This window comes from Anomalospiza imberbis, chromosome 10 (genome assembly GCF_031753505.1).
Source record: "Anomalospiza imberbis isolate Cuckoo-Finch-1a 21T00152 chromosome 10, ASM3175350v1, whole genome shotgun sequence".
Taxonomy (NCBI): domain Eukaryota; kingdom Metazoa; phylum Chordata; class Aves; order Passeriformes; family Viduidae; genus Anomalospiza; species Anomalospiza imberbis.
In genome coordinates this window covers 2,805,209-2,831,884 of record NC_089690.1, presented here as the reverse complement: position 1 = coordinate 2,831,884, position 26,676 = coordinate 2,805,209, and the positions used below count along the sequence as shown (strand labels likewise).

Here is a 26,676-nt window from a genome sequence, read left to right as displayed (position 1 = left end):
GCCCCTAAGAAGTAGCTTCTATATAAATAGTTGTTGCTAATGTATTATAAACTAGGATTAGCTTAATTAGGGACTTCACAGGAAAGTAATGACTATTTAAGCCCTGAAAACAAGCTAATTATTTTGTATCAATCATTGCTAACACTGTCTTCAGTTCTTCTTAAGGTGACTGTTCAAAAAGATGTATGGCAGACATGCTAATTAACAGATTTCTTGCCTTCATGTTACCAGTTTCTGTAATATATTAAAATTCCTCCTTTGTGTAACACTTCAGATATATTTATATATATATACATTGCTGCTCAGGTTATTTGACAGCCCAGTTCAGTGCTTTTTTAAGGTTACATCACCATCAAAGTTGCTGCCAGAGCTGCACAAGATCCAACAGTGATTTCTCCCCCTCTGCTCTGCTGGAAAAGCCAATATTTTCAGTATTTCTGCCACAAATTTTCATAAACTCCTTCTATTTGTATTACTTCATCACAATCCATTTGAAAGTGTTAAATAAATCCAAATTAATCTGAGAATTTGAGGATCTGAGCTCCCAAGGGGCAAGACCCCTTTAACAGCATCTGAAGCCCCTCTGGATCATCCCTTCCCAGTTGTCCTTTTCCTGCCACTCCACCTGTTGGGGCTCATGTTAAATACCAGGAGTTAGGGATAGGAAGCCCATAAAATCCCCATGTTTTGCAGAATACAATGAAATTTAATTTACAGAAATTTAATTTCTGTAACTAATGTTTGGAATAATATGGAATATCCAGCATTTAACTATAATTGCTATTTCCCCTTTTTTTTGCAGATGACAGTTGTCTTTTCTTTAAAATCATCTTTTTCTTTTCAATTCCTCAGTTCTCACCTTTCATATTCAATATTTTTTCACTGTGGCAGCCTCTGCACATCCCATTCCTTCAACTTCCCATGCATTCCCACACATCATATCCATATCCCGAGATCCCACTGGTGGGTTTGCAATTAATGCCTCAATTTATCCTGCCACACCACCTCTCACAAAGTGACAACAAAAGGTTCCTGGTTAGAGCCCTGATTTCCATAAAAGAGCCCTGGAACTGAAGCAGATGAATTCTCAGCTCTGCTTTTAACTGGCACTGACTCTGGCTCATCCTGAATTTCCTGTGGTGTTAGTCAGTGGAAACCCTGCCTTGGAAAGGGAGTAAAATGGACAAATGCAGAGATAAATACAAAGGTGCGTGGTTTCAGTAAATACAAATATCTCTGTTTCAGCCTGAGGAATGCAACCCCACAGATCCTGCTGCAGAGCAAGGGGCTGACAAGAAATGATCACACTGTGATCAAGCATCCAGGCAGAGAATGCTGCTAGGTATTAAAATCCAAATTATTGACCTTCATCAGGCAGTGGCTGCTGTTAGGGCTTGTCAAATCCAAATTATTGAGCTGGTGCCTTTCACAGGATCCCAGGGAGTGAAGGCCCTTCAGTGAGGACAGAACATTCCAGCTCTGCAGCGTCCCTGCTCCGGCTTTTTCTCCCTCTGAAACTTCCCATGGTGTCATCTGATCTAATCATGGCTTGGTAATGCTGGCTCCAGAAGAAATCTGCCAGAGAAAATGAGAGTTCCTACATGTCCTGCTGGAAATTCCCATGAATTATGGCCCCAGCCCGCACTGAGCAGCTCCAGCTCTGTGGAAAGGCTCTGAAGGAAAAGAAATTCCATTTTTATTTTCATTTCGTTTCAGGGGCGTCCTCAGGATTGTCCCAAACACTTGAAGGAATATTAAAGGCAGCCGGGAATCACAAAGAAATCTGTTTTTTTTTCCTTCTCAGAGCCACAGCCAGGCAGCAGTGACACCTCCTGTGGCACAGTGAGCACAGGGACAGCCCTTCTTTTGTACCCTGAGGGCAATTCTTGAGGTAAATTTACCCCTGAGCTCAATTCTTGAGGTAAATTTATCCCTGAGCTCAATTCTTGAGGTAAATTTACCCCTGAGCTCAATTCTTGCAGGTGAGAGCTGCTGAGCAGCCCTTGGTGAAGTGCTCATATGCAGGACACTCTGATTTTCCACTGACATTCCATCAACGGAGTGTCACTGTCATTTATTTTTGTCATAACAGGATGATTATTCATTTTATGCTCAATATTTTGATCCTAAAGCAGATCCCAGCCTTCATGTCTTATAAATATCATCCCCAGCTTCCTCCTAAAGCCAGCTCTGCACCCCTGGCAGCCCTGGCAGAGCACCTTGGCCATGGACCCTCCTCAGGTGTTTCCACTTGATGAAACAATTAATTTTTTTGAGATCTTTAATTGACATTGTGATCCCAAGAGCATAGTGGGAGTTAAATATTTCCTTTTTATAATTGCACATTTCACATGCTGGAAGCAATTTCTGGATTATATCCCCGGGACCATAGTCTGCATCAGAACTGAAACTTTGTGATGGAAATTAATTACATTTTCATTACGTCTGAATTACAGATGATCCAAAAAAAAAATCAGTTTAAATGTGGTTTTTGGAGGAAAAAAAGAATGTGGTGCTGTGATTCTCTTTTGTAAAATAACTTCTCATGTCACCATTAAAGTTGGTTCTCTGCCTAAAAGTCCTGCATGGCAAAACCATGGCTACAGAATGTGGCCTTTCAAAGAAATGTTACAGGAGATGAAAAATATCACATCAGCTTTCAGAAGAGACATCTGAAAAGAACTTAGAAAAATAAAAGCATTTCCAAGTCAAATATTTGAGATGAAGTGTTACCCATGGGAGCTTTCTTCATAAATACATAAAAGCAGCTTTTGGGGAATGCCCATAATTGCTGCATTACATATTCCTGCACTTGGCAAACTGATGCTTGAGTTTGAAAATAAATCAATTTGGGCTTTTGCAAGTGAGAGGGAGAGGCAGAAAATATGTTTGTGTTGGGCTGCAGTAATTTTTGGAGTACATCAGCAACTTTGGGGGCTTTAATAGGTTCACCAAAAAGGGCTTTTGTCCCCAAGCACAAATGCACCCCAAAAGCAGGACAAAGGGGACACGAGGAAGGCAATTCCACGGGGTGTGGATGTGCTGCTGAGCTCTGCCTTGCCCAGGGGTATTTATAGATCTGTGGAGATGCTCAAGCTGAGCCAGGAGTGGAACTGGGGCTGGGCACAGCCCGGAGGGGACGCGCAGAGCTGATGGGAGGGGAAGGCGAGGAGAACAAAGGAACCACAGAGACAAGGTCGGGTCCTGTGGCCCTGAGGAAGAGCAGATGTGGGTTGGACAGCCTGAAAGAGCAGCTAGATAAAGGACAGGGAGCACAGCACACCCAGAGCAGGAGTTACTTCAAAGAAAGCCTCTCCTCTCATCCTACAAAAGGTTCTGCGTGTGCAGCCTTGAAAGGGAAGAGCTGGGAGCTGATGGATGGGGCCTGGAGCTGGACAGGAGCTCCTGACGTGCTCCTGTCCTGCCCCACTCCCCCTCCACACCTCCCTCCTGCTCCTGGAGCACCCACAGTGCTGCTCCTCACCCAGCTCAGCCCACCTGGGCTGCCCTAATTCCACACGGGAATATCCGGCTGCTCTGAAGGGCTGGGGTCGTGTCAACCCTGGCACTGCTTCCCCTCAGGAGCTCCAGCTGATGTGAGTCATGGATGGGCAGGTTTTGGGGGTTGTGAGCTAATCCTGGTATCCTGGAAATAGCCACTGGGGTTACAAATGGATTCTGACCTGTCCTGTGAAAGGCTCTTGGAGCGCTCAGCGTTTTCCCCCGTTAATCCTGCACATCTGAGGCATTTAAACTGGTTTGCAGGCACAATTAATTGCTCTTGCTGCTGTTCCTTCATTGAGTCACTCAGGCAAATTCCAAACAGAAAGAAAAAACAATAGTTCCCTGGTTTTATTGCAAGAGTTTCAAATCCAGTACGATAGGGTTTTTTTCTAAATGATGTCCTTCCAGGCTTTGCAATAATTCTGCCCTCCTCCTTCTAAATCTCCTCAGTTTTGCTAATTCCCTTCCAGGCTGGTGTGGCTCATCCTGGTGCAGATGCCAGGAGTCCCTGACCATGTGAAATGTTAATGTTTCTTATTAAGTCTTCCAAAAATTACATGCAGGGTCATACCTTAGTGACAATTCCGGGAATCTGAAATAGAAATTTTAAAAGCTACTGATAACAGTAATTATTGACAGCCAGCATGATTCATTGTATATTTGTTTACAGTTTTATACATATATGTGAACTTTCCAACTCATTTATTTGCTTTAGTGACATGAATAACCGAGGGCATGATTTATAATGATTTGTCATCTGGTATTAGATTATAAAAAGTTTAATTAATTTTTCATTAGCCACAGTTAATGATGGGCTTGTTAAGCATCTCGAGGTGAAGCCAAGAGCTATTAGCTGTATTAAAGACCAGTTTCAAGAGAATTACCCCTTTTATAATCCCCAAAATGAATTATAATATTTTCCCCTTTCAGAAAACCAGTTTAAGCTGTACAGATATATTAAAATCTATCCAGAAGACAAAATTTAAGGCAAACTGATCATATAATAACAATTATTGACCAATTTTTTCTCCAATTAAAATGAGATCAAATTTTCTTGAGGATACTTAAAAATCAACACATTGGTTTACATGTAGCAAAGAACTGAACTAGAATGAGTGACTATTTGCAGGAATTGGCTGCCACAAGACTTCTGCTTATTGTCTCAACTGTTTACCTAATGAAAAGATAAATTAGGGTTTGAAAATTTATTTGAAAATGTAATTTGATTGAAAAATCCTTTTGTTCAGCTCTGGGGCCTGTGCTGGGTGTGCATGGCAGTGGTGGTTAGGGAAGGATCCATGACTCAGAGAACTTGCAGAAGAATAAGAGATGCCTGTGAGTAATCAACATGGAAAAATGGGGGGGGAAAGGAAATTTAAATTATTTTCCTAGCAAGCTTTCTTTTGATTTCCAGAAAAAGGGAATACATTAAAACTGAAATAAAAATCGTAAAAATAAGTGTCTAAACATAGAGTGCTGCAAGGTGAATAGTCTTAAGGCTTATTTTAAACAGGTGGGAGGACCAGGCCTATGGAAATCACTGGGAAACGTGCACAGAAACTCTAAAACCTGTGGGTTTGGAGCTCAGAAACCTCAATTTTAGCAACCCTTGGCCATATCTAATTTCTAGAAATGTATTTAACGGCTGTAAACAGCTGTATGAGGGTATTGGGCAATGGCTGTGGCTGGAAATGTCCAAGGCCAGGGGGACGGGGCTTGGAGCACCCTGGGATGGCGGAAGGTGGGTGATTGGATGGTGCCTTCCAAGCCAAACCATTTTCTGATGCTATTCCATGATTCTGTGATACTTCCTGAGATTGGGAATCCCCTCTGCACAGAGCTGTGCCAGTACCTGTTGGAGTTCTGGATGCTGAGCGTTTTAGACTTTCTGTGCTGACAAGACTCTGATTCCCAAGGAGAGGGGGTCACGTCCACCTGAAGCCGTGGAGAAGGCTTCCAAAATTGATTGATAGCACTGGGATTATGGGTGTGGAGTTTGAGTGGAAGTGTGTGGTGTCACAGGGTGAAAAACTTAAGAGTTTGGGGTTTTAGAATATAGCGATAGATATAGAGCAAGATGGAGGTTTTAGGGTGGAGGCTTCTCTCTTCTTCTTCTTCATGGGTTCAGGTGTTATTTTGTAATTGGACAGAAAAGCCCACATTGTGGACTTTGAGTGATCAGTTATTGGGTTAAAAGTGAAAATAATTTAGGTGTCATTTCTTCATTAGGTAGTTTAGCCTTAAAAGAAAGTTAGTTAGTTAGTTAGTTAGTTAGTTAGTTAGTGTCAAGTCAGTCCCAAGAAATCACTTCCTTATCAACCTACGACACTTAATTAGTTAGTTTAGCCTTGTAAAGAAAGCTAGTTATCCATTTTGTAGCTGGTTAGTAGAATGCTGTAGAACTCAGGACTTGTGATATAGGACACAGAATACTGTCTCTAGCGCTTCAATCCCGACCTCGACAGAGGCAGGAAAAAGAAGCCGCGAAGCAGCAAGTACCCAGCAATGGAATCATTTATTGCCCGTGCCCGGGGGCTGGAATTAGATGGGCTTTAAGGCCCCTTCCAAGCCAAGCCATTCTGGGACTGTGTGACACAAAGCAGACAAGCAGCAATATCTGGATGCTCACTGATCCTCCTGATGCCCCGAATTTCCCCCGGGAGGAGGACTCCGAGCAGCGCTTCCAGCTGCCGGCAGGTGTGCTCAGCGCACAGCGTATCCCTGCCCGCCTCCATCCTGGCGAGGCAGCGTTTCACCGACAGCGAGAGCAGGCGCTGTAAAAGCACAAAGAGAAGTGTAGGACCCTCTAAATGTCTTGCCCGAGGCAATCTGTTTCCTTTCGCAGGGTTGTGCAGGAAACAGGGCTGCTCTCAGCACTTCCCAGCGGCGCCGCTCGATGAGGGCACGATTCTCACCCCAGATCCGGGCACAGATCCCAGAAACTCTGGTGGCTGCTGCAGAGCCATCCCAGCCGTGTCTCCTGCATGTTCCAGCCTCTCTGCCTTTCCCGTGGGCTCATGCAGACACAAAATTCCCAGAATTCACAGAATCACTGGCTTGGAAGAGACCCTCAAGATCATCGAGTCCAACCCAGCCCCAACTCCTCACCTAAACCCTGGCAGCCAGTGCCACATCCAGGCTTTGTTAAACACACCCAGGGATGGGGACTGCACCACCTCCCCGGGCAGCCACGCCTGAACTTTATCACTCTATTCCAGTACTTTTTCATTCCATGAGAAACTTTTTCCTAATATCCAACCTGTATTTCCCTTGGTGCAGCTCCAGGCTGTGTCCTCTGGTGCTGTCAGTTCCTGGAGAAAGAGCCCAGCCCCAGCTGAGCACAGCCACCTTTCAGGAGCTGCAGAGAGTGATGAGGTCACCCCTGAGTCTCCTCTTCTCCAGGCTGAGCACCCCCAGCTCCCTCAGTGGTTCCTCACAGGGTTTGTGTTCCCAGCCCCTCTCCAGCCTCCTTGCCCTCCTCTGGATGTGCTCAAGCATCTCAAAGTCCTTCCTAAACTCAGGGGCCAACCTCTATTTCCCTTGACACAGCTTAAGGCTGTGTCCTCTGGTTCTGTCAGTGCTACCTGGAGAAAGAGACCAACCCCACCTGACCACAGCCACCTGAGATCTGCCAACCCCACCCTGAGCCCTTCCCAACGCTCAGTGCGGATTCTTCACCTCTCTAGCACCTGTGTGACCAAATCCCACCCCAAAACTAAGGGCAGGAGCCATACCTGCGTCCCTGCAGGGGTAGAACTCGAATTTGCAGGACCTTGGAACACCAGGCACGGGGTCCCTTCTGTGGCAAAGCATCCCTGTGTCTCGATGTTGCCAGAAGTCTCCCTGCCAGGACACACCCTGCTTAGATTTGCTTCTGAAATAACCACCTTCAAAGTATTCTGAAATGATTAAACATATTTCTCCATCTTTCCTTTGATTTTTTTGAGCTAATAAAAACAATATATCTATGTTTGGCCAATACAAACATGTAATCAGTGTAAATCCTACGGCAAAAAGCATGAGTGGAAAATACAGAGTTTGCTCCTCACAGCTTTTCAGCACACAGGTACCTTGGCACACATGAGTGGAAGGAGCAGAAGCTGAGGTGCACAAATTACCCTGACCCTGGCCTGTCTCACCATCTCTGTGCTCAATGACACAGCCTCAACAACCCTCTTTTACCTCAGGACTTTGCAGGAGGGGAGGTGTTGCTGAAACTCTGCAGGATTAGAGGAAAGTCTTGGTGACCTCTCTCAGGAAAATTATAGGGTTTTATTGCTCCTGTTAACAACAGTGGGTGTCTATCATTTGTTAATCAGTCTTCACTGAACACTACAGTGGAAAGGAAGAAATTGCAGATTTCACAGCTAAAAATAGAGGGAAATGTAGATGGAACCTCTTGGGTCTCTAGTGAGCTCTCACGGACCTGGGAAGGGGAAGTAGATCACACCACCTCTGCAAAAGCAGCAGATCTTCGTCCTCCATGTATCCTCTCCAAATTTCCCTGTACCTCTAGGCCCCACACCTTCCATAGGGAAGTTTTTCTGGTGCAGACAAGTAAATTCCACCAGCTCTGGGGCTGCTGCAAAGAGAAATTGCTGAAGCTCTGGTGGAAACAAATTCCAGCTGGTTCTAATGAAGTGGTGTTCTGTCCAACAATGCTGGGCAGGAGCTGTGCCCCTGTGCCCATGCAGGGAACAGAAGGATGCTACACAACAGCTTAGGACTTACTGGATTGCACAGATGTCAGACACAAACCAGTACAATGTCCTTAGGGAGGGGGAAATCTTTTTATGACCTATAAACCACAAAAGAGAGCAAAATCAGAGGCCATTGTGGATGAAGATGGAGGAAATGTTCACTGCTAAGCTCCCAGCCTAATGTGCTGTCTGCATATTCTGAACTGGAGGTCTAAATTTAGCAGTCCTGCCAAAATGACAGCGAGGAGATTGGAAGCATGTCCCCAGCGCTGGGGATGTGTTTGGCACTGCCCCTCTCACCCAACCCATCAGCTGCTGTGCCCAGGCCCCTGCTGGGGACAGGGCCATGGTGTGCCACGGCCAGCACCTCCCAGAACGTGCCAGGGCAGTGAGGCATGGGAGGAAAAACCCCGAGCAGCAGCACTGCTGTGGGAATTTGTCACGGTGACACCGGCGGTACGGAGAGTCCTGCATGGTAATGATTGGTTTACAATAAAAATTACTTCAAATGCTGGATCAGAAAAAGGATGGTTCAGTCCATCAAATCGCTGTCAGCTGCAAATTAGGCTGCCCATCCCTAGGCAATGGAGAACATAATTGGCTTTGTCCATGGCTGGGTTTATTTTTATCTGTTCTGTTAAAGTCAGGCTCTTGCCTCACTCATACTGGCACAAACAGAGAAAAGAGGTCTTGGTGCAGAAAGGCTTTTTTGCTCCTTCCACCTGCAATAAATGGGGCAAGTTACCCTTGGATTGCTAAAATTAGCCAAGGATCCTTTGAGGGACTACTTTGTGTCAGAGCCAGGTTACCTGCATGGGAGAAAGGAACAAATGGTATTTTGGTGAGAACGAATGGACTTCCAGGAGCCTTAGACTGAAACCACCCTTCAAGCCAAGCAGCCAGGGCTCTAATCCAGTCCTCGGGGTTACACAAGGGAGGCTGGAGGAGGTGGGAACCTTCCCCAGTCCTGTGAGAATCACAGTAACTCCCAAACCTGCTCTGATTTCCTGCAGACAGGATGGAGACGCACACACCTCCCGCCTCCCTTCCCAGGACTGATCATCCCCACCCCGCCAGGCGTTCCTCCCAAAAGTGCTAATGTGAGATGAGGCTGGGACTGAAATAACCAGCAGCACACTTCCCTGGGGCTGGATGAGGAGCTCAAATCCCTCACTATTCCCAAAGTTCCAGGGATTCTGGCTTTTGCTGATGGGAGCACCTGTGCCACAGGCTGGGTGTGGAAGGAGTCTCCATCCCTGGCACCACTGCCAGACACTCAAGACTTTCCAACTCCCCCTCAAATTCCTACCTCTGTAAACTCCAAATTTACCTCTGTAAACTCCAAATATCCCTGTCTGCTCCCCTCCCCGTGCACAAATTGAAGACCATGCCCTGGGTGGCTGAGCTTTGTTAACACATTTCTCTGACACTGCAGGGTACAGAGAGACTCCAAAAGGGAGAAAATCCACTGAAAAAAATAAATATAGCTGACTAAGTAGAAGGGGGAACAATGTCTGTCATCTTAACCTGTCTGTCATCCTAACCCAGAGGATTCTCTGCTCCACTTACTTGGCTCTGCCTTTATCCTCCCCCAACTTTAGGGCATTTGAGCAGCACCTGGATACCTGGGAAATCCTCTGCTGTGCTAAAGGCTTGTGAGAAATAAAGGAATGCAGGCAGAGGGAAGGTGTAGTTCAATTTCATGTTTACAGATCTGTCTGTGAGTAACTCCTAGGTTTGTGCTCATCAGCAAAGGCCAATAATTCAGAGTGACAACAAACTGGAGACCTCTCTAAGGTACAAAAGGCTGGAAAGAATTAATAATTATTTACTGTCCACCTACTCCTCTAGGTTTGTGTCCCAGTTTGACCACCCTTGCCTTGCTGTATGTGCATGGATGGCAGAAATTATGGCATTGCCAGGAGCTGCTGCTACTTGAAGTATGAGGCAAAGAATAAAAAAATGCTTAAGAAGATACATAAAATAATGATCAAGGCTTATAAGGAGCTAGTGAAAGGTAACACTGTTGTTATTGTAATTATTGTTGTTGCAGTTGTTGCTCTTGGCAGTGGTGGTGATGATGATGAGTGTTGTTGTTATCATTATTATTATTAAGTAGGTGAAAATCACACAGAGCAAGAGATTTGCATCTCATCCCAGGCTGGCAGGCAGCTCTGTCACTAACCTGGACCCTCAGTTCCTTCTCAAAATAATAGAAATAATTCTGGCACACCAAAAATCCAGCTCTGACCTCAGTAAATCCAGCATCCTGAGGAATCCCAGGCCGGGGAGCTCTGTGCTCAGGGCTGCTGCAGATGAGCTCAGGGTGGGATTGCCCTGAAGAGGCTCTCAGGTGGCACTGCCTTTGGGCTGTCAGCAAAAGTCCTGCAGATTCGTGTCCCCTGAAATCTCCCGAAGCAGCTCTAATGCCCTCAAATGTGCTTGCTGTGGCTCACTGGGAAGGCTGCACGAGACAAAACACTAATTATTAGTGTAAAAATAGAATTTCTTTTTATGATTCCGATCACCGTGCGCTTCTCCGCTTGGGATGCGCCGCTGAGAACTTCACTCCTTTTTCTAAAGTCTGGAAAGAAATTCAGAATGTGGCCCTGCTCAAAACTGCAAAATGAAAGGCAGAAGCAAAAGATTTTTTACCTTTCTCTGTAATTGAATCCAGCTGGCCTCCTCCTACCCTGCCTTGCAGTCATTTACAGATATGCAAATGGAGGGAAAGAAATGGTGCTGTCTGCATCTGCATTGCACACCAAAAAATCAGAAAATGCCTCTGTTCTCACAGGTTTGCAGCAGTTTTGCCATTCTGCTACATTTTGCTTTTTTGATGCAGCTCAACATACAATGTGTTTTAGTCATATATTTAAAATGAAGGAATCAGTCTCTGCCTGGGCAATCCTGGTGTCCCTCTGGCAACCTGAAAACTTTAACTTCTACAGGGTTTTCAGGATGCAGAAGAGCAAGGAGAGGTGGGACTGGAGCCCTGGCAGGGAGTTCCAGAGTTCCACATCTCCCTTGTGTATTTAAGGTAGAAAATTGTTCAGGTTTGAGGGATTCTTCAATGGCCTTCAGGTAAGGCTGGCCCCAAATGGCTCCATCAGGAATGGATTCTTCCCCCCAAAAAAACTACTGCTAAATGGCAGAATAAAATATTGCATTTTAAACAGCATAATTTCACAACTTAACAATGCTATCTTTAAATATTAAATAAACAAGAAAGAAGATTTTGCACTAAACCCCACCTAAAGTCCCAAAGAAGTTGCTGGAGCAAAGAGCTGGTTTAGCAGCTGGGGTACAACCCTAAAATCAGTTAGGGGATTATTTGGGGCAAATATCAAGCATCAAATATTGGATCTCCTCTATGGCTTCTTCAGAAGAATAATGAAAATGGCCTGTTAAAATTAGTAACCTTTGGGAGAGCTATGCTAAGAGCTGAATTTATTAGGCCCTGATTTGGTGTTGTAGGTATGAAGAGGAACAATCACAGGTAGATTCACACACTCTGGTCACTGGCTGGAAGCTGTTGTGTGAAAAGTTTTTGTTTCTCCAGGACTCTGCATAGAGGGAATCCTTGGCACTCACACAGTGTAAATTATTATTATTATTATTATTATTATTATTATTATTATTATTATTATTCCTTATGTTAGACTATTTCCACCTTCAGAGTAACCTCAATGGGAAAGTGCAGACGCTTGCTGGGAGGTGAAAACAGCTGCTTGTAAACCTATTTTCATTGATTTTTTTTTTCCTAAAATGGTGAACACAATAAAACACAATTAGCCTTGAATTATCCTGGATTTGTTGGATATTTAGCTTGAAACATTAGCATCACCTTGGCTGCAGTGGCACCATTTCACTTCAGCCTTTCACCTCACCCCTTGGTATCGCTCAGCAAGGAGGGAAGGACAAATCAGACAGCACCAGCTCAAAAATATTCTCAGAATTCAGCAGCCTGATTGCTGCTGACCACCCAGAGGACAGGTGTGACACATATTTATGGGCTTGATTGTAAACCAATATCCGTTCATTTCATTTATGAGCCCATTACATGTTTTATTTTGACAGTTCCACCGCCGTATTCCCGCAGTCTTCTGGCCACAAACTGCTCACATTGGGATGTGGAGCTTATTATTTGGTGTGTGGGCACTGAGCACCCCACAAGCTGATGAACTATGGACAATTTATTCATTGGATTTTAAGCCCAGTTAAATCAACAGCTAAAAGGGAGCCTCACTCACACACCCTGGAACTGCAAACATTTGATACTGTGAAAGTGGGGAGGAAATTGTTAGGGATTTTACATTCCAACATTACCCTCATGCCTAAGATTTTATCTCTATTCAGGAATCCCAATGCTCAGAACTTGTTGTAAATCTGCTTATTTGAGATTTTTTTTTCCCAAAGTTCTGGTTTCTGGAAGATGACTTCCCAAGGAGCTGGCATTTCCCAGCTATCCAGCCAGCCAGAGAGAGATGGATGGTGCAGAAAGAGAGAAAATGAATGGAAAATAAAAACCCTGAACACAAGAGCCTTGAAAACTTGAAGATGTGCACAAATAATCCAAGAATGCATGTGAGCAGACATGTGGGTATTTGTGTATCCATATATCCATGTAAATACTTCCAAGAAGATGATTTTAGCCAATTCCATGAATTCAGGGCCTGGATATGAAAAGCCCTGAACACTACTTAGCCATGTTGATCTAGAAAGCTTCAATTCTTTCATTTTACAATTTTTATGTCATTGTTTCTATTGGAATCTGGTTTCAAATCTGCTTTTTAATGGATTTTCCTCCTCTGTTTATTGACAATATATTTATTTTAAGGAGTGTAGTATATGGTCACAAACAATTTGTCCCTCAGCATGAACAGCCACAGGATTGTGGGGTTGTGTCTCCTTAGACAGTCTCTGCCATCCTTTCCATCAAATATATCTGGTATCAATCTTTCTAAGTTCCAAATTATGACCAATTTCTTATTCTCTCTCTGATGTTATTTGTCAAGAGCAAAGTGTTCCCTTTATTTTTCAACATAATCTTTTATAATTCAAAACTATTGTCATTTTCCTTCCACTCTTCTGTTCAGAACTATCCTAATTTATTCTTTCCTGGGTGAGTCTGGCTTCCTAGACCTCTAGTTCTCTTTGTACATCCACATGTAATGACTCCCTGGATGCAGTGACCAAAAATGGCAGTTCCCAAAGTTCCTGGTGAAAGAAATTTGGTCTTCTGAAAAATTGCCAAAACCCTTGGAATTTGAAAAAGAAAACCAGTAATTTTCCTCTTCAACAAAATTATATCAGAGAAGGAATCAGGGAACTCTTGCATATAAAGTAGCCACAATATTTGATTTCTGATGGCAATTTCCAGAAGGTTTCCTGGCTGGTGGGAAAGAGGGAAAGCAGTTCTCTTCCAGAGGTCACTTAGAGCTGGAGGCTGAGGAGGACACTCACCTCAGCTCGTTCTGGCTCTCACCATTTCATAATTTTAGCATAAGAAAAATTATATCCTAAGTGCCTGCTAATGAGTTAATGCACCACGCACTGGAAACCCAAGTATTGCCGTGTTTGGTGTTAGGAGAGAGCCACAAGTTCAGGCCCCAAACCTCTCTGGCCATTTTTAGATGTGCATTAGTCCACAACTTCCATTAGGGATAAGTGAAATAGGAGTGAGTCAGCTCATCTTGAACTTCCCAGCTGAACCCATTTTGGATGAAAGGTCACCTTCTGTCATTGGGAGCGAAAACAAAATTGGGGCAAGAGTTGCAAGAGCAGAGCAGACATCATTGCCACCATCTCCTCCATGGCTGGTGACCTCCTTTTTCCATGAGATTAAAATTACTTCATCTCACTGCCTCTGAGCAATCAGCTCTGTCTCCATGTCCTAACTGTCCTCAAAGAGGAATCCTGGAATCACAGACTGGTTTGGGTTGGAAGGGACATGAAAGCTCATCCACTGCCACCCCTGCCATGGGCAGGGACAACTTCAGTGTTCCAGGTGCTCCAAGGCTCAATGTCCAACTTGGCCTTGGGCACTGCCAGGGATCCAGAGGCAGCCACAGCTGCTCTGGGAAACTGTGCCAGAGCCTCACCACCCTCACAGCCAGAAATTCTTCCCAATATCCCATCAATCCCTACTCTGGGTCAGTGGGAAGCCATTCCTGTCGCCCTGTTCTTTTGAGAGTTTTAAAGTTCTTCAAAAAGTTTCTTATGCCCTCTTATATTTACATATTTCTACTGAGATTTCTCACACTGTTCATATAAACAGTGATTGTTTTGCATTCTTCTTTGTGGGAGGAGAGAATTGATGGACTGTTGGTTTGACCAGTGTGGTTGGAGAGGTGGCAATTTCACCCTCCAACCCACTGTCACTTTTGGAATTCTATATATACTGGAGTCAGAAAATAAAGTTTGCTTTTTTTGGTTCTTTTTCTTCCCTATTTACATAGCCTGTTTCTGTGAGTTATTTCATAGTGTGACACATTCCCTGTGTCCTGTCCCTCCATCCCTTCTCCAAAGTCTCTCTCCATCTTTCCTGCAGCTCCTCCAGGCCACAGTGAGGTCACCCCAAAGCTTCTCCTCTCCAGGCTGGACAAACCCAGCTCTGCCAGCCTTTTCTCCAGCAGAGCTGCTCCATCTCTGGGATCATCCTGGAGCCTCCTCTGAACCATGCAAGGAGTGGTGCTGCCAGGGATCTTAGGAAAAGGAGGAGAGGGGGAAGTGGAGAAGTAACAGCAGTAAACAGAAAATTCTGGCACCACCGGACTGAATGGAAGTGGCACCACTGACATCACTAAAAGTAGGCTCAAGTCTGATCTGAAAAGTAATTTAGAATATGAGCTTTTCTTTCCAAATGAGCAGTAAGTGCCTTCCTTCACCCAGAATTCGGTGCTTTCCATTACATTTTAAATTGATTGGCTTTATGGCCCAGTCCTGGGGAATTGCCCTAGCATGATCTCGTCTGGCTCGTGTTTCTAATTCTGGCAACTCTAAATCCAGATGCCCTGAAAATCCAGGCTGTTGCTTACAGCACATACTGGAGGTTAATCTCCATTTTTGTGTACCCAGGCAAAATCCAGGAATTGGGATGTATGGAAGATTAGCCCACAAGGTGAAAAGAAAAGGAAGCCAAAGAAGAAATTGCAATAGAAAATGTCCACATTCAGAGTGTGGAGGTGTCAAAATAAACCACAACCATTATTCCACAACAAGAATTCAAACAGGTTTTCTGCACTATCTAAGATTTTTCTAATGGGAACAATGAAGTTGCCACCTGAAGGTGTGTCCTGCCACCAGGTCTGTGGGCAATGGATGGAGAGATTGAGAAAACACAGTTCAAAGTCTGTGCTCTTCTTCTCTGTGGTCCATGTTCAGCCTAATTTAGGACATTAAAACCTCCACTTGGGCTGCCAGGTGACAAGAAGCCTCTCTACTGAATAAAAAGGGTTGAAAAGGCTGCAGCACGTTGTTGTGATGGAGGAAAGGAGGTTGTGGACAGGTGGAGGTCACGTGCCAGGTGATAGAATAAGAAGAAACAGCTTTTCGTTGTGCCAGGAGAGGTTTAGATCAGGTATTATGGAAAAACTCTTCACCAAAAGGGTCGTCAAGCCCTGGAAGAGGCTGCTCAGGGAGGTGGTGGCATCACCATTCCTGGAGCTGATTTAAAAACACCTTGATGTCCATTAGGGACGTGTTTTACTGCTGGGTTAATGGTTGGACTCGATGATCTTAGAGATCTTTTCCAAGCTAAGTGGCTCCATGATTCTGGGATGTGGCTGTAGAACTGCCTCTGTGAGGGGTGGGAAGGGCTGGAGGAGCCCTCTCAGGGCTGGAGGGTGGCTCAGAACTTTTACTTTGGGTGGGAACACATCACCCTGAGGGCATTATTTTGCTTTGGATCCATGCATGAAATTCCTGCTGCTGCCAGAGGGAGCTGTGCGTGCCCACCCAGGGCTCTGAATCATCCCAGGAAAGGCTGAGGAGAAGCTCATATATAAGTGGAGTGTGGAGGTTTTTTTTGACACTGGCTATAATAAATATCAACACATTTAGAAAAAAAAAAAAATTGGCTTCAAGGGAGAAAAAAAAGCTACAACTGAGTGTAGATCACTAGAAGGAAGTACTCAGGGCAGTTGAAAGATTAGATAAAAAACTGATCTTGAAATGTTAGTAATCAGTGAGGATAACAACTGTCAATTTTGTCCAATAAAACCTCCCTTTTATTTTGCCTCCTTTTCTCCTTTATTTTTAATAGCTATCCATTAAAAATGCTGCACTCACAATTTGCTGGTATTTGCTGTTCAGTTTTAATGCTGTCTATTAGTTCTTCCCTCCTTTCCTTTTAATATTTACACATATCATCAAATGCTGGGCAAAATTTCTCTGCTGGAAAAAAAAAAATCCCATGAGTGTATAAACCAATTACAAATAACTTGCTACTGAGGCCATGGCTGGGCTTTCTGTGCTGCTCCAGTATCCCATTGAGTTTCAAGTAGCTGAAGACACTTTTATATTAGAAATAATCCATGTTAATATCATGTGGTGCATTGTTATTTCTTAACTTCATCAGAAAATATCACAACTACCCTGAAAAAAAAAATCAACAATTATGCCTTAATAAATAATTGATAATGAGGGGGTTATGAAAAAACTGTGGCCAGGAGCATCAGTTTGACATAAGCTACTCCAGCCTGAAGGATTCCAGCTGGAAAAGCCCAGTTTAAAATTCTTACACTTCCTCCATTTCATGGGCACTCAGCAATGCTTATGCAGCTCAAATAATCCCTGCCTGTACTTTATATATGTCGTGGCAAACGCCAGCAGGGTATGGAAAACAGGATCCAGCCTTCAGCAGAGAAGCCAGAACGGGATGAAGGGACCTCAGCAGCACCTGAGCCTTGGGCTGAGCTCTCCCAGTGCAAACAGGACCCTCCAGCGGTCAGGGAAAGCTCTGCAGTGGCTTGAGGGGGACAGGACAACCCCCTGCATGCAATTTGGGACCCCTTGTAGTGAGGCTGAGCCGTTGATACAACAGCAAGAGACGTCATGGCCCCTAAAACATCCCTGGGACAATGTGACAGAGATTTAACAGAAACAGTATCTTCCAGAGAAGGGCTAGAGGTAAATTCTAGCTGATGATTCTGTTTCTCTGGCTGTGTTTGTTAAATTAATTAAGGAACAGAGAGGGAATAAGAAAAGTGAAGCTTCATAAACTGCTTCACTAACTGCTGCACAGAGAAGACTCTCAATTCTGACTGTCCTCTATCAACATTTTCAAAAACACTAACATTTCTTCTTCTTCATAAATAATTTCTAATATAGAATATTTGAAAGGCTCTCTAAAAATAAAAGGGAGAGGGGAACCTCGATATTGAATAGGAAGACACCGTGCAGTCTAGAAATCTCATGGGGACAAGGACAGGGGTCATCAGGGCAGGGAAGGAGGTTAAGCTGAGCTTTAAGCCCAGTCTAATGGCATGAGCCTCTTGCAGACTGTGCAGCTGGGAGTGTTTCTGCCCAGGGCCACTCTCTGCATGCAGGAGAGCTCAGCTCTGTGTTCTGCACAGCCCTGGCCTTCCCTAAATTCCAGGATTTCCACATTCCAGTGAGGAACATGGCAGGGAGAGCCATGGGATATTCCTTCTGAGCACTGGGCCTGCTCCTGGAGCATCTGTCCCTGGAGCACCGGGCTGGCAGCTCTGGCACCCAAGGAGATCCCAGCAGGGATCAACGATCCCATCAGGGAGCAGCACACCCCGCTGGGATCTCCCCGCTCCCCTGCCACCCTGGGCTTCCCACAGCTTCTCCTGCCCCAGAGCCGGCAGCTGGAGGCCATCCCTGACTGCCCAGCAGGATGGCCAGGGCTTTTGGGCAGAAATGCAGCTGGAGCTGTGTTCCAACCCTCCCAACACTCGGACCCAGCACCCCCAAACCACTCCCGACCTTAACAAACCCAGCGAGCCGGGGAGCAGCTCTCATTTGCAATAATTACAGCAGGGTTTCCCTCCCCCTTGCACTATTTACTGCTTTTGCCCTTGCCATGGATTGCTGGAGACACAGAGACTATTAAAGCTCAGAATATTTCTTTCTGGACAGTCAGGGCGAGCTCTGGGAGAAAACTCCCTCTTTTCTCTCCACCGCTGCCACTTGTGCTGGGAAGGGCAGGGAAGGGAAGGGGATGGTTCCCACTGCAGGCTGCCTGGAGCACTCCGTGCCTGCTGAGCAGTGACTGCAGCAGGGGAACACTCTCCTCTGGTGGAAACAGAGCCTTGTAAGGATATTTCTGCAAGGTACAATAATTGCCCAAGCCTCCACCTCTTAGTTGGGTCTCCCTCCCTTATTCTCACAATAAGGGGGGAAAGGTGCATTTCAGTGATGACAACTGAGGCTGGCAAGAGGCAGCCAAAGGGCACCTGCCAGCTCGCCCCCCTGCTGACAGCATCCCCACAGTTCCAGCATGGGCTTTGGCAAGAAGATAGCTCGCTTGCCAATAACCATAATTATCATTAATAACCGAGTGACGTCCTAATCTTGGTTACATCAGCCGTACCCTTCCCCGGAGCTGCTGCCAGTCACACTCACACCGGTCTCCGAGCAGAGACACGAGGGCCGGGAGCTGCTGTGGCTGGAGGGAGATGCAGGGGATGGCCCGAGGTGACTTCTGCCTCCTGGCTAAGGGGACAAGGGGGCATGACCTGGACAAACCCTGGGAGAGCCGCCTCTCTGTGTGGATTTGAGTCTCCTCTGGGAAACTGAGGGGGCATAAAGGATGGAAAGGGAGGAGCGGGGCCATGCCCTCCCTCCTCCTCCCCCGGGGCATCCCGCGGGGCTGTCTGGTGTCACAGCCGGGCAGAGGGCACAGGGGTGTCCGTGTGTCCCGGGGCGGGCCCTGCCTGCAGGGGAAGGCGGCGGGATGTCCGTCCGTCCATCCCCGCAGCGCTCCCTGGTCCGCATTCCAGGGCCATCCCTGCCCTCTGCCAGCCCCTCTGCACAACCCGACGGCCGGAGCCCTGGCAAGGAAAACGAGCGATATTCGGGGGCATTTGGGAAAGTTGCAAGGTCAAGGCTCCCTTCCCCCGCTCACCCCGACCCTGCTCCACGGGCGGCATCCATGGGGAAGGGGGCCTGCCCCCAAACCCAGCGGGGTTTGCTCCCTTAGGTCGCTTTCCTGAGTTGCTGCCAAACCCGCCGGGCGAGCTTGTTGCAAGAACAAACTGTTGTGATTCCCCCTTTGGCCCTTTTTCCCCGCCTCCCCCCCCATTCCGAACGGGGGGTGTCAGTGCACGGAGCCTGCCGTACCCCATGTCGCTCCCGCGTCAGAAAATGAATGATGCAGCAATTTAATTAGGAGGGAGCGGTGCGTCCATATTGCACCGGTGGAGGAGAGCTCGGCAGCCGGGGGAAGATGGTGCGTGTCCGCGGGCGCGGAGGCTGCGCCCCTGCCCGCGCAGAGCGGCCCCGGGGCGGCGGGACCCCTCGGAGCCCCCGGGACCTCCCGCCCGCCCCCGCGGCTCTGGCCCCGAACTTTTCGCTCCCGAGCCGCGGTTCCAGTTAAGTCTCTGCCGGCCGAGCCACCGCGGGGTGCGGGAGGAAGATCCGCGTTCCGCGCGGAGCGGGGTGTGCGGGATGCCCCGGGAGTTAGGCGGAGATCCGCGCAGATGCGTGCGCGGGGCCGGGCGGGCGCGGTGTGCGCGCAGGGATGCGCAGGGCTGTGCGCGGCTGCGGACCGCGGGGATGCGCGAAGCAGCGCGGGGCTCACCTCCTGCCCTGCCCGCAGCCCTTCCCTCCCGGCTGGCCGAGCCCCGGGGCAGGCAGAGCCCGCAGCCCCCTGAGTCCCCTGCGAATCTCACCCACCAACTTTCACCCGCTGCGCCCCCCTCCGCGGATCCGCCGCGCCCCGCGCAGCCCCGTTACCTGCGGCGGCTCCCGGGGCGGGCGGGCACCGCGGGCGCGGCCCCTCCGCCTCCGCGCACACGCCGGGAGGATGCGGGAGGTGCCGGGTGTCTCCCCGAGGTGCTTGGCTCTGCGGAAAGCTGCGGGATCCCGGCGAGGCTCGGGGCGGGAGCGACCCCGGGACGGGCGGGCAGCACGGAGTGCAGGAGGCGGTGGATGCGGGGGCAGCGGGGCGGCCGGAGCGGGACCCCCGGGCTGCTCCCCGCCGCAGCCCTCGGCTGGCACTCGCAGTCAGAGCAGCTTTGATTTCCTCCAGACTTGGGTATTTTGTTCCCTTTTTTTCCCTCCTTTTTTTTTTTTTTTTTTTTTTTTTTTTTTTGGAAAGGGGAGTGCGGGGTGGGTGCAAATTCTGCCCCATCCCGGCGGCTTTTTTCCCTCTCTGATTATTCTCAGGTTTTTTCCTCCCCCATCTGCCCGTTTCCCACTTCCCTTCCTCTCCGCCAACCAGCCCCCTCCTTTCCTCTTTAAAAAAAAAAAAAAAAAAAAAAAAAAAAAGGATAGGGAAAAAAAAAAGGCAAGGGAAAAAAAAACTGTGTAGTCAGGGCTTCCCAAATGCGCGCCCCCGACCTGGAGCCGAGCGCGCCCCCTCCGTTTGTTCCCCTTCTTGAAGCTGATTTTCATGACGTGGAGGAGCCTGATCCAGGGCAGGAGCGGCAGCGCACACACACACACACGCACACACACTCACACACACGCGCACGGCCCCGCAGCGCCCCGCACCCCGCGCACACCCGCGCACGCAGCGCACCCGCGCTCCGCCGCCGCGCCCCGGCGCCCGCTCCGCGCTGCCGCTGCTGCCCGGAGAAGGCGGCGGCGGCGCTGGAGCCTGCAGCAGCCCCTCTCCTCCCTCCTCCATTGAGTGTGCCAAACAGCAGCTCTGCATCCTAAAAAGGATCATTGAGGGGCTCATTGCATTCCCAGCACGTTTCAGGCTTGCTTCTTTTTTTTTTTTTTTTCTCTCTCCTTTTTTTTTTTTTTCCTCTTTTTTTTTTCCTTTTGCCTCAGCTTCAGCAGGAGTAGAGAGAGAGGGAGAGAGAGCCACAGAGAGGGAGAGGCAGAGACAAACCAGCAATCTTTAAACTCGAGCTTTCTTTTTTTCCCCCCTTCCTTTCTTTTGCCTTTTTTTTTTTTTTTTTTTTTTTTTTTTTGGTAACGATGTGCTAAAATCTCTCCTGCAAACCGGTAAGTACAACCTTTCTGGATCCTTTTGTTTCCGCCTAGGGTCAAAGACACCCCCCTCTTCCAAAAAGAAGATATAATAATCCTCTTTATTTATTTTTTTATTTTTATTACAGCCCTTGCAGAAGAGAAAGAACTTAAGTGGCTAACATTTTGCAAAGGAGACAGAGAGATTGATAATGCAATATAGCTCTCGTCTCTCTCCCTTCTCCCCAGTTAGATGCTCGTTTTAATTGCAGAGGGTATTTCTCTTTTCGTGCTTTCAACCATCTCCTCTTTCCCACAGGGGAGGGTTTCATTTGCAAGTTGATCCTAAGGATTTCTGTTCCTCTGGCATTTTTCTCCCCTAAATGCATCTTTCTGCTCTTAAGTTTAAGGATGGGGGGCAATTTTTTTCTAGTTCTTACACGAGGAAGGCAAAAAGGACCTTTTTATTGGGAGATTGAGACTAAAAGCAATGATCGCTCCGAATCATTCTAATGGGCATTTCAGGGATTCAAGGAAGGCTGCATCACCACTGGTATTATTCCCATCCTTAGCGTTTCCCTGTGCCCATACATTTGAAATATCTGGTGAAAGGAAGGGTGAAACCATATGTTGAAGGAGCTGCATCTCATTAGGGCAGTATTATTTTCATCTGATTGGAGAAGAATGGTGTCTTCATTCGGAATCGTGTATAGTAGGATAGAGAATTTATCGGCTGGTAAGTGTCAAGGTTTTTTTTTTCTTCCACTTTCAGCTTTTAAACCGGGTCTCCTGCTTGGTCCTGGGGGCACAAAATGCCCTAATCCAAGGCAGGCTGAGCGTTTCAATCCTAGGTGCCTCTTCAGCTGTCGCTTCCCTTTAGATCTGCTGATCGCATGGGCATGTGCTTTAGAAAGATTAATCATCTCTAAATGCTTTAATCAGCTAAAATGACTAATATGTGGTGTGTATTTATCTGATAATATACCAGTTGCATTAATTCACCGGCGCATTTGCGAGGGAAAGATTTCCTTCCCAATCAGGGTCGTTAACCATTTACTCTAGTGAAGATACTGTGGGGATTTCTGAGGGGAACCGTTCTGCCGGGGACATCAGCAAAGCTCGCACATTCCATGGAACTCGCTTGTGGAATCTATCGAGCCGGGAGGGAGGGAGATCTGAGGGTGGAGGTTCAATAACTTTGGGAGTTTGCATGGATGAAGGATGTGGTGCGACATTGGAGAAATGTGCCCACACTCGGTGTGTTTCCCCTCTGGAGTCGAGGTGGGCTGTGATGGCTCCTGGGCTGAAATTGCACCCGGGGATGAGATCCGGGCAGTTCCGAAGCCTGGGAAACGTGGAGAGACGCAACACGTTCGGTGTGCTCGTGGTGCCGTGTGGGGCTGCATGTGCTGTCCTCTTTATAGGTGGCATTTACCACGGGGAGGGGAGCAAGGCAGGCTGCTATCGCGTGATGGAGCCCTCTAACATCTCTCAAGTATAAATCAGGGCAAGGCTCGCCCAGCCGACACCCCTGGAGTTGGTTGGGAACGTCTGCCCAACAACTGCTGAACTTTCCAGGAGCCCGACATGAGTCCAGCAGGTAGGGGCTTAGGAAAAGGAGAGGGGCAGGGCAGAAATACTGAAATCTGTGTTTCTCTTCCCGTTGCAGTTTTGTAAACATCAACAAATGATGAAACCTGCCACAGCAGAGACGCTTCATAAAGGAAGGATGTTGTGGATAATTCTTCTAAGCACAATTGCCCTAGCATGGACTACACCTATTCCCTTGATAGAGGACTCGGAGGAACTGGATGAGCCTTGCTTTGATCCATGTTACTGTGAAGTGAAGGAAAGCCTTTTCCATATACATTGTGACAACAAGGGATTTATAAATATTAGTCAGATAACAGAGTCGTGGTCAAGACCTTTTAAACTTTATCTGCAGAGGAATTCCATGAGGAAATTGTACACCAACAGTTTTCTTCACTTGAACAATGCTGTATCTATTAACCTTGGGAACAATGCACTGCAGGACATTCAGACCGGGGCTTTTAACGGGCTCCGAGTTCTGAAGAGGTTGTATTTGCACGAAAACAAATTGGACATTTTCAGGAACGACACTTTCCTGGGTTTGGAAAGTCTGGAATATCTGCAGGCAGATTACAATGTCATTAAACGGATTGAAAGCGGGGCATTTCGAAACCTAAGTAAATTGAGGGTCCTTATCCTAAATGACAATCTTATCCCCATGCTTCCCACCAATTTATTTAAGTCTGTGTCCTTAACACACTTGGACTTGCGGGGGAACCGCCTCAAAGTCCTTTCGTACCGCGGGATGTTGGACCACATTGGCAGGAGCCTGATGGAGATCCAGCTGGAGGAGAACCCGTGGAACTGTACGTGCGAGATTGTGCAGCTCAAGAGCTGGCTGGAGCGCATCCCCTACACCGCTCTGGTGGGGGACATCACCTGCGAGACCCCCTTCCACTTCCACGGGAAGGACCTGCGGGAAATCAAGAGAAGCAAGCTCTGCCCCATGCTGTCCGACTCCGAGGTGGAAGCCAGCCTGGGCATCCCTCAGCTGTCCTCCAGCAAGGAGAACGCGTGGCCTACGAAGCCTTCCTCCATGCTGTCCTCCTTCCATTTCACCGCTTCCTCTGTTGAGTACAAAACGTCCAACAAGCAGCCCAAGCCCACCAAGCAGCCCAGGGCGCCCCGGCCTCCCCCGACCCCCCGTGGCCTGTACCCCGGGCCCAACCAACCACCCGTGGCTGCCTACCAGACCCGGCCCCCCATCCCCATCATCTGCCCCACCGGCTGCTCTTGCAGTTTGCACATCAACGACCTGGGCCTGACGGTCAACTGCAAGGAGCGGGGATTCCACAACATCTCCGAGCTCCTGCCCAGGCCCTTGAACGCCAAGAAGCTGTACCTGAGCGGGAATTTGATCCAGAAAATCTACCGCTCCGATTTCTGGAATTTTTCCTCCTTGGATCTCTTACACCTGGGGAACAACCGGATCTCCTACGTGCAGGACGGGGCGTTCATCAACCTGCCGAACCTCAAGAGCCTGTACCTGAATGGGAACGACATCGAGCGGCTCACCCCGGGCATGTTCCGGGGCCTGCAGAGTTTGCATTACCTGTACTTCGAGTACAACCTGATCAGGGAAATCCAGCCGGCGGCCTTCAGCCTCATGCCCAACCTGAAGCTCCTCTTCCTCAACGACAACCTGCTCCGCACGCTGCCCACCGACGCCTTCGCCGGCACCTCCCTGGCGCGCCTCAACCTGCGCAACAACCACTTCCTGGCGCTGCCGGTGGCCGGGGTGCTGGAGCACCTGCACGCCATCGTGCAGATCGACCTGAAGCTCAACCCCTGGGACTGCACCTGCGAGCTGGTGCCGCTGAAGCAGTGGCTGGAGGCGCTCAGCTCCGTCAGCGTGGTGGGCGAGGTGCTGTGCGCCAGCCCCGAGCCGCTGGCCCGCCGCGACCTGCGCTCGCTGGAGCTGGCCGCGCTGTGCCCCGCCGCCCTGCGCCCCGCCGCCGCCGCCGCCTCGCCCCCCGCCGCCGCCCCGCCGCCGCCGGCCGCCACCGGCGCGGCCGCCTACGAGCTGCCCCCGGCCGCCGCGGCCGCGGCCGTGCCTCTCTCCGTGCTCATCCTCAGCCTCCTCGTCCTCTTCTTCTCGGCCGTGCTGGTGGCCGCCGGACTCTTCGCCTTCGTGCTGCGCCGCCGCCGGCGGAAGCTGCCGTTCCGCGGCCCGCGGGCGGAGGCGGCGGACCTGGGCGCGGTGCCGCTGCGCTGCCCGCGGCTCTTCCCCGAGGGCAGCGGCGGCGGCGGGGGCGGCGGCGGCGGCGGTGGGGGGCCCGGGGAGAGGTCCCCGGAGAAGGCGCCCCCGGCGGGCCACGTCTACGACTACATCCCGCACCCGGTGACCCAGATGTGCAACAACCCCATCTACAAGCCGCGGGAGGAGGAAGAGGCGGCGGGCGGCGGCGGCGAGGCGGCCGAGCTGCTGCGGGGCGGCGGCGAGCGCGGCTTCGCCCACCCCGCCGCCCCCGCCGCCGCGCCGGAGCCGGGCAGCAGCTACCGCACCTTGCTGGAGAAGGAGCAGGAGTGGAGCCTGGCCGTGTCCAGCTCGCAGCTCAACACCATCGTGGCCGTGCACCCCCAGCACCCCGCGGGCGGAGGGCTGGCGGCGGGCGCGCTCGGGGCGGCGGCGGCGGCGGCGGGGGGAGCCCCGCGGGACCGCGACCGCCCGCCGCCCTGCGCCGTGGGGTTCGTGGACTGCCTGTACGGCACCGTGCCCAAGCTGAAGGAACTGCACGTCCACCCCCCCGGCATGCAATACCCGGACCTGCAGCAGGACGCCAGGCTGAAGGAGACCCTGCTCTTCGCGGCCGGCAAGGGCTTCCCGGACCACCAAACCCCCACAAGCGAATACCTCGAGTTAAGGGCCAAACTCCAAACCAAGCCGGATTACCTCGAAGTCCTGGAGAAGACCACGTACCGGTTCTGACCGCCGCCCCGCCGCCCGCCCGGCCCCGCCGCCCGCGAGCAGAGGATACAGCTGTGCGCTCTGCCCCGCCAGATGTGCGCGCTGCGGGGCAGGGCCCTTCTCAGATCAGTAATCGACGAAGTGCCTTCGCAGACTTTTGCCAGCAGATGTTAATCAATCATTATTTTTTATACTGAAACTGAGACTTTGACTGTGCCATGTCTAAAGGTATATTATTATAATATTATTATTATTATTATTATTATCGGGGATCTTTGTATTGATCCTGATTAAGTAAATTCTATGTGTGTCTCTTTCTCTCTTTTTTCTTTTCCCTTTTATTTTCTTTATTCTTGTTGTTTGTTTTGTTCGTTGGCTCTTTTCTTTTTCTTTTCTTTTTTTTTTTTTTTTTTCCGTTGGCAGTAAACTTCCTTGATATTTTCCCTTGGAGGGGAGGGGGAGGGAAGATGGCATTTTCTGGCCTGCTTTCTTCTTGCCCATCATGGCACAGATTCTGTACATTTATTTAAAAGAGAAAAAAAAAAAAATAATGCAAAGAAGCAAACGAGCGCAGTTTGCTGCATGCCTGGAAACTGCAAGAGGGAAGGGAGGGGAGGGTCTTGCTCGAATGTCTCACTCTTGTCTCCCTCCCTCCCTCGCACGCACACTCCTCACCCTCACCCTCCGCGCACCCCTCGCCAGCCCAGCCCCTCCAGGGGGGCTCGGGGGCCGCGGGGGGAATCCCGGGGGCAGTCCCGGGGGCTGGGGGAAGCCACCCGGAGCCGAGCAGCCCAAAGGATGTCACCACGTGGCGCACACACCTAGGGGATGCTCTGTGACACTTCATCATGACGCCATGGTTTT

At 49.0% G+C, this 26,676-nt stretch overlaps 1 protein-coding gene and 1 long non-coding RNA gene across 5 annotated transcripts in view; one reads left to right on the top strand and one right to left on the bottom strand.

Moving 5' to 3' along the window:
- Window positions 1–1,092: 1,092 nt before the first annotated feature.
- LOC137479714 (uncharacterized) overlaps window positions 1,093–26,676 on the bottom strand; it is a 263,044-nt gene continuing 237,460 nt past the window's right edge. The window contains exon 8 of the long non-coding RNA XR_011002460.1: window positions 1,093–1,103. This is a non-coding gene — a long non-coding RNA (uncharacterized lncRNA). The remainder of the gene's footprint in view (window positions 1,104–26,676) is intronic.
- SLITRK3 (SLIT and NTRK like family member 3) lies at window positions 19,118–25,980 on the top strand. Of its 4 annotated transcripts, XM_068200209.1 has the most exons (3): window positions 19,835–21,350; window positions 21,968–22,050; window positions 22,984–25,980. In XM_068200209.1, the coding sequence occupies exon 3, from the start codon at window positions 23,002–23,004 to the stop codon at window positions 25,831–25,833; it is 2,832 nt and encodes a 943-aa protein (XP_068056310.1). In that variant the 5' UTR covers window positions 19,835–21,350; window positions 21,968–22,050; window positions 22,984–23,001; the 3' UTR covers window positions 25,834–25,980. The 4 variants fall into 4 exon arrangements, with proteins under 4 accessions (XP_068056311.1, XP_068056310.1, XP_068056309.1 ...); XM_068200210.1 differs by lacking the exons at window positions 19,835–21,350; window positions 21,968–22,050 and adding an exon at window positions 19,118–19,765; XM_068200208.1 differs by lacking the exon at window positions 21,968–22,050 and having other exon boundaries at window positions 19,836–21,350.

Excerpts from the sequence above, each read along its gene's own strand:
- SLITRK3 (XM_068200210.1), top strand. The coding sequence starts at position 23,002 with ATGATGAAACCTGCCACAGCAGAGACGCTTCATAAAGGAAGGATGTTG.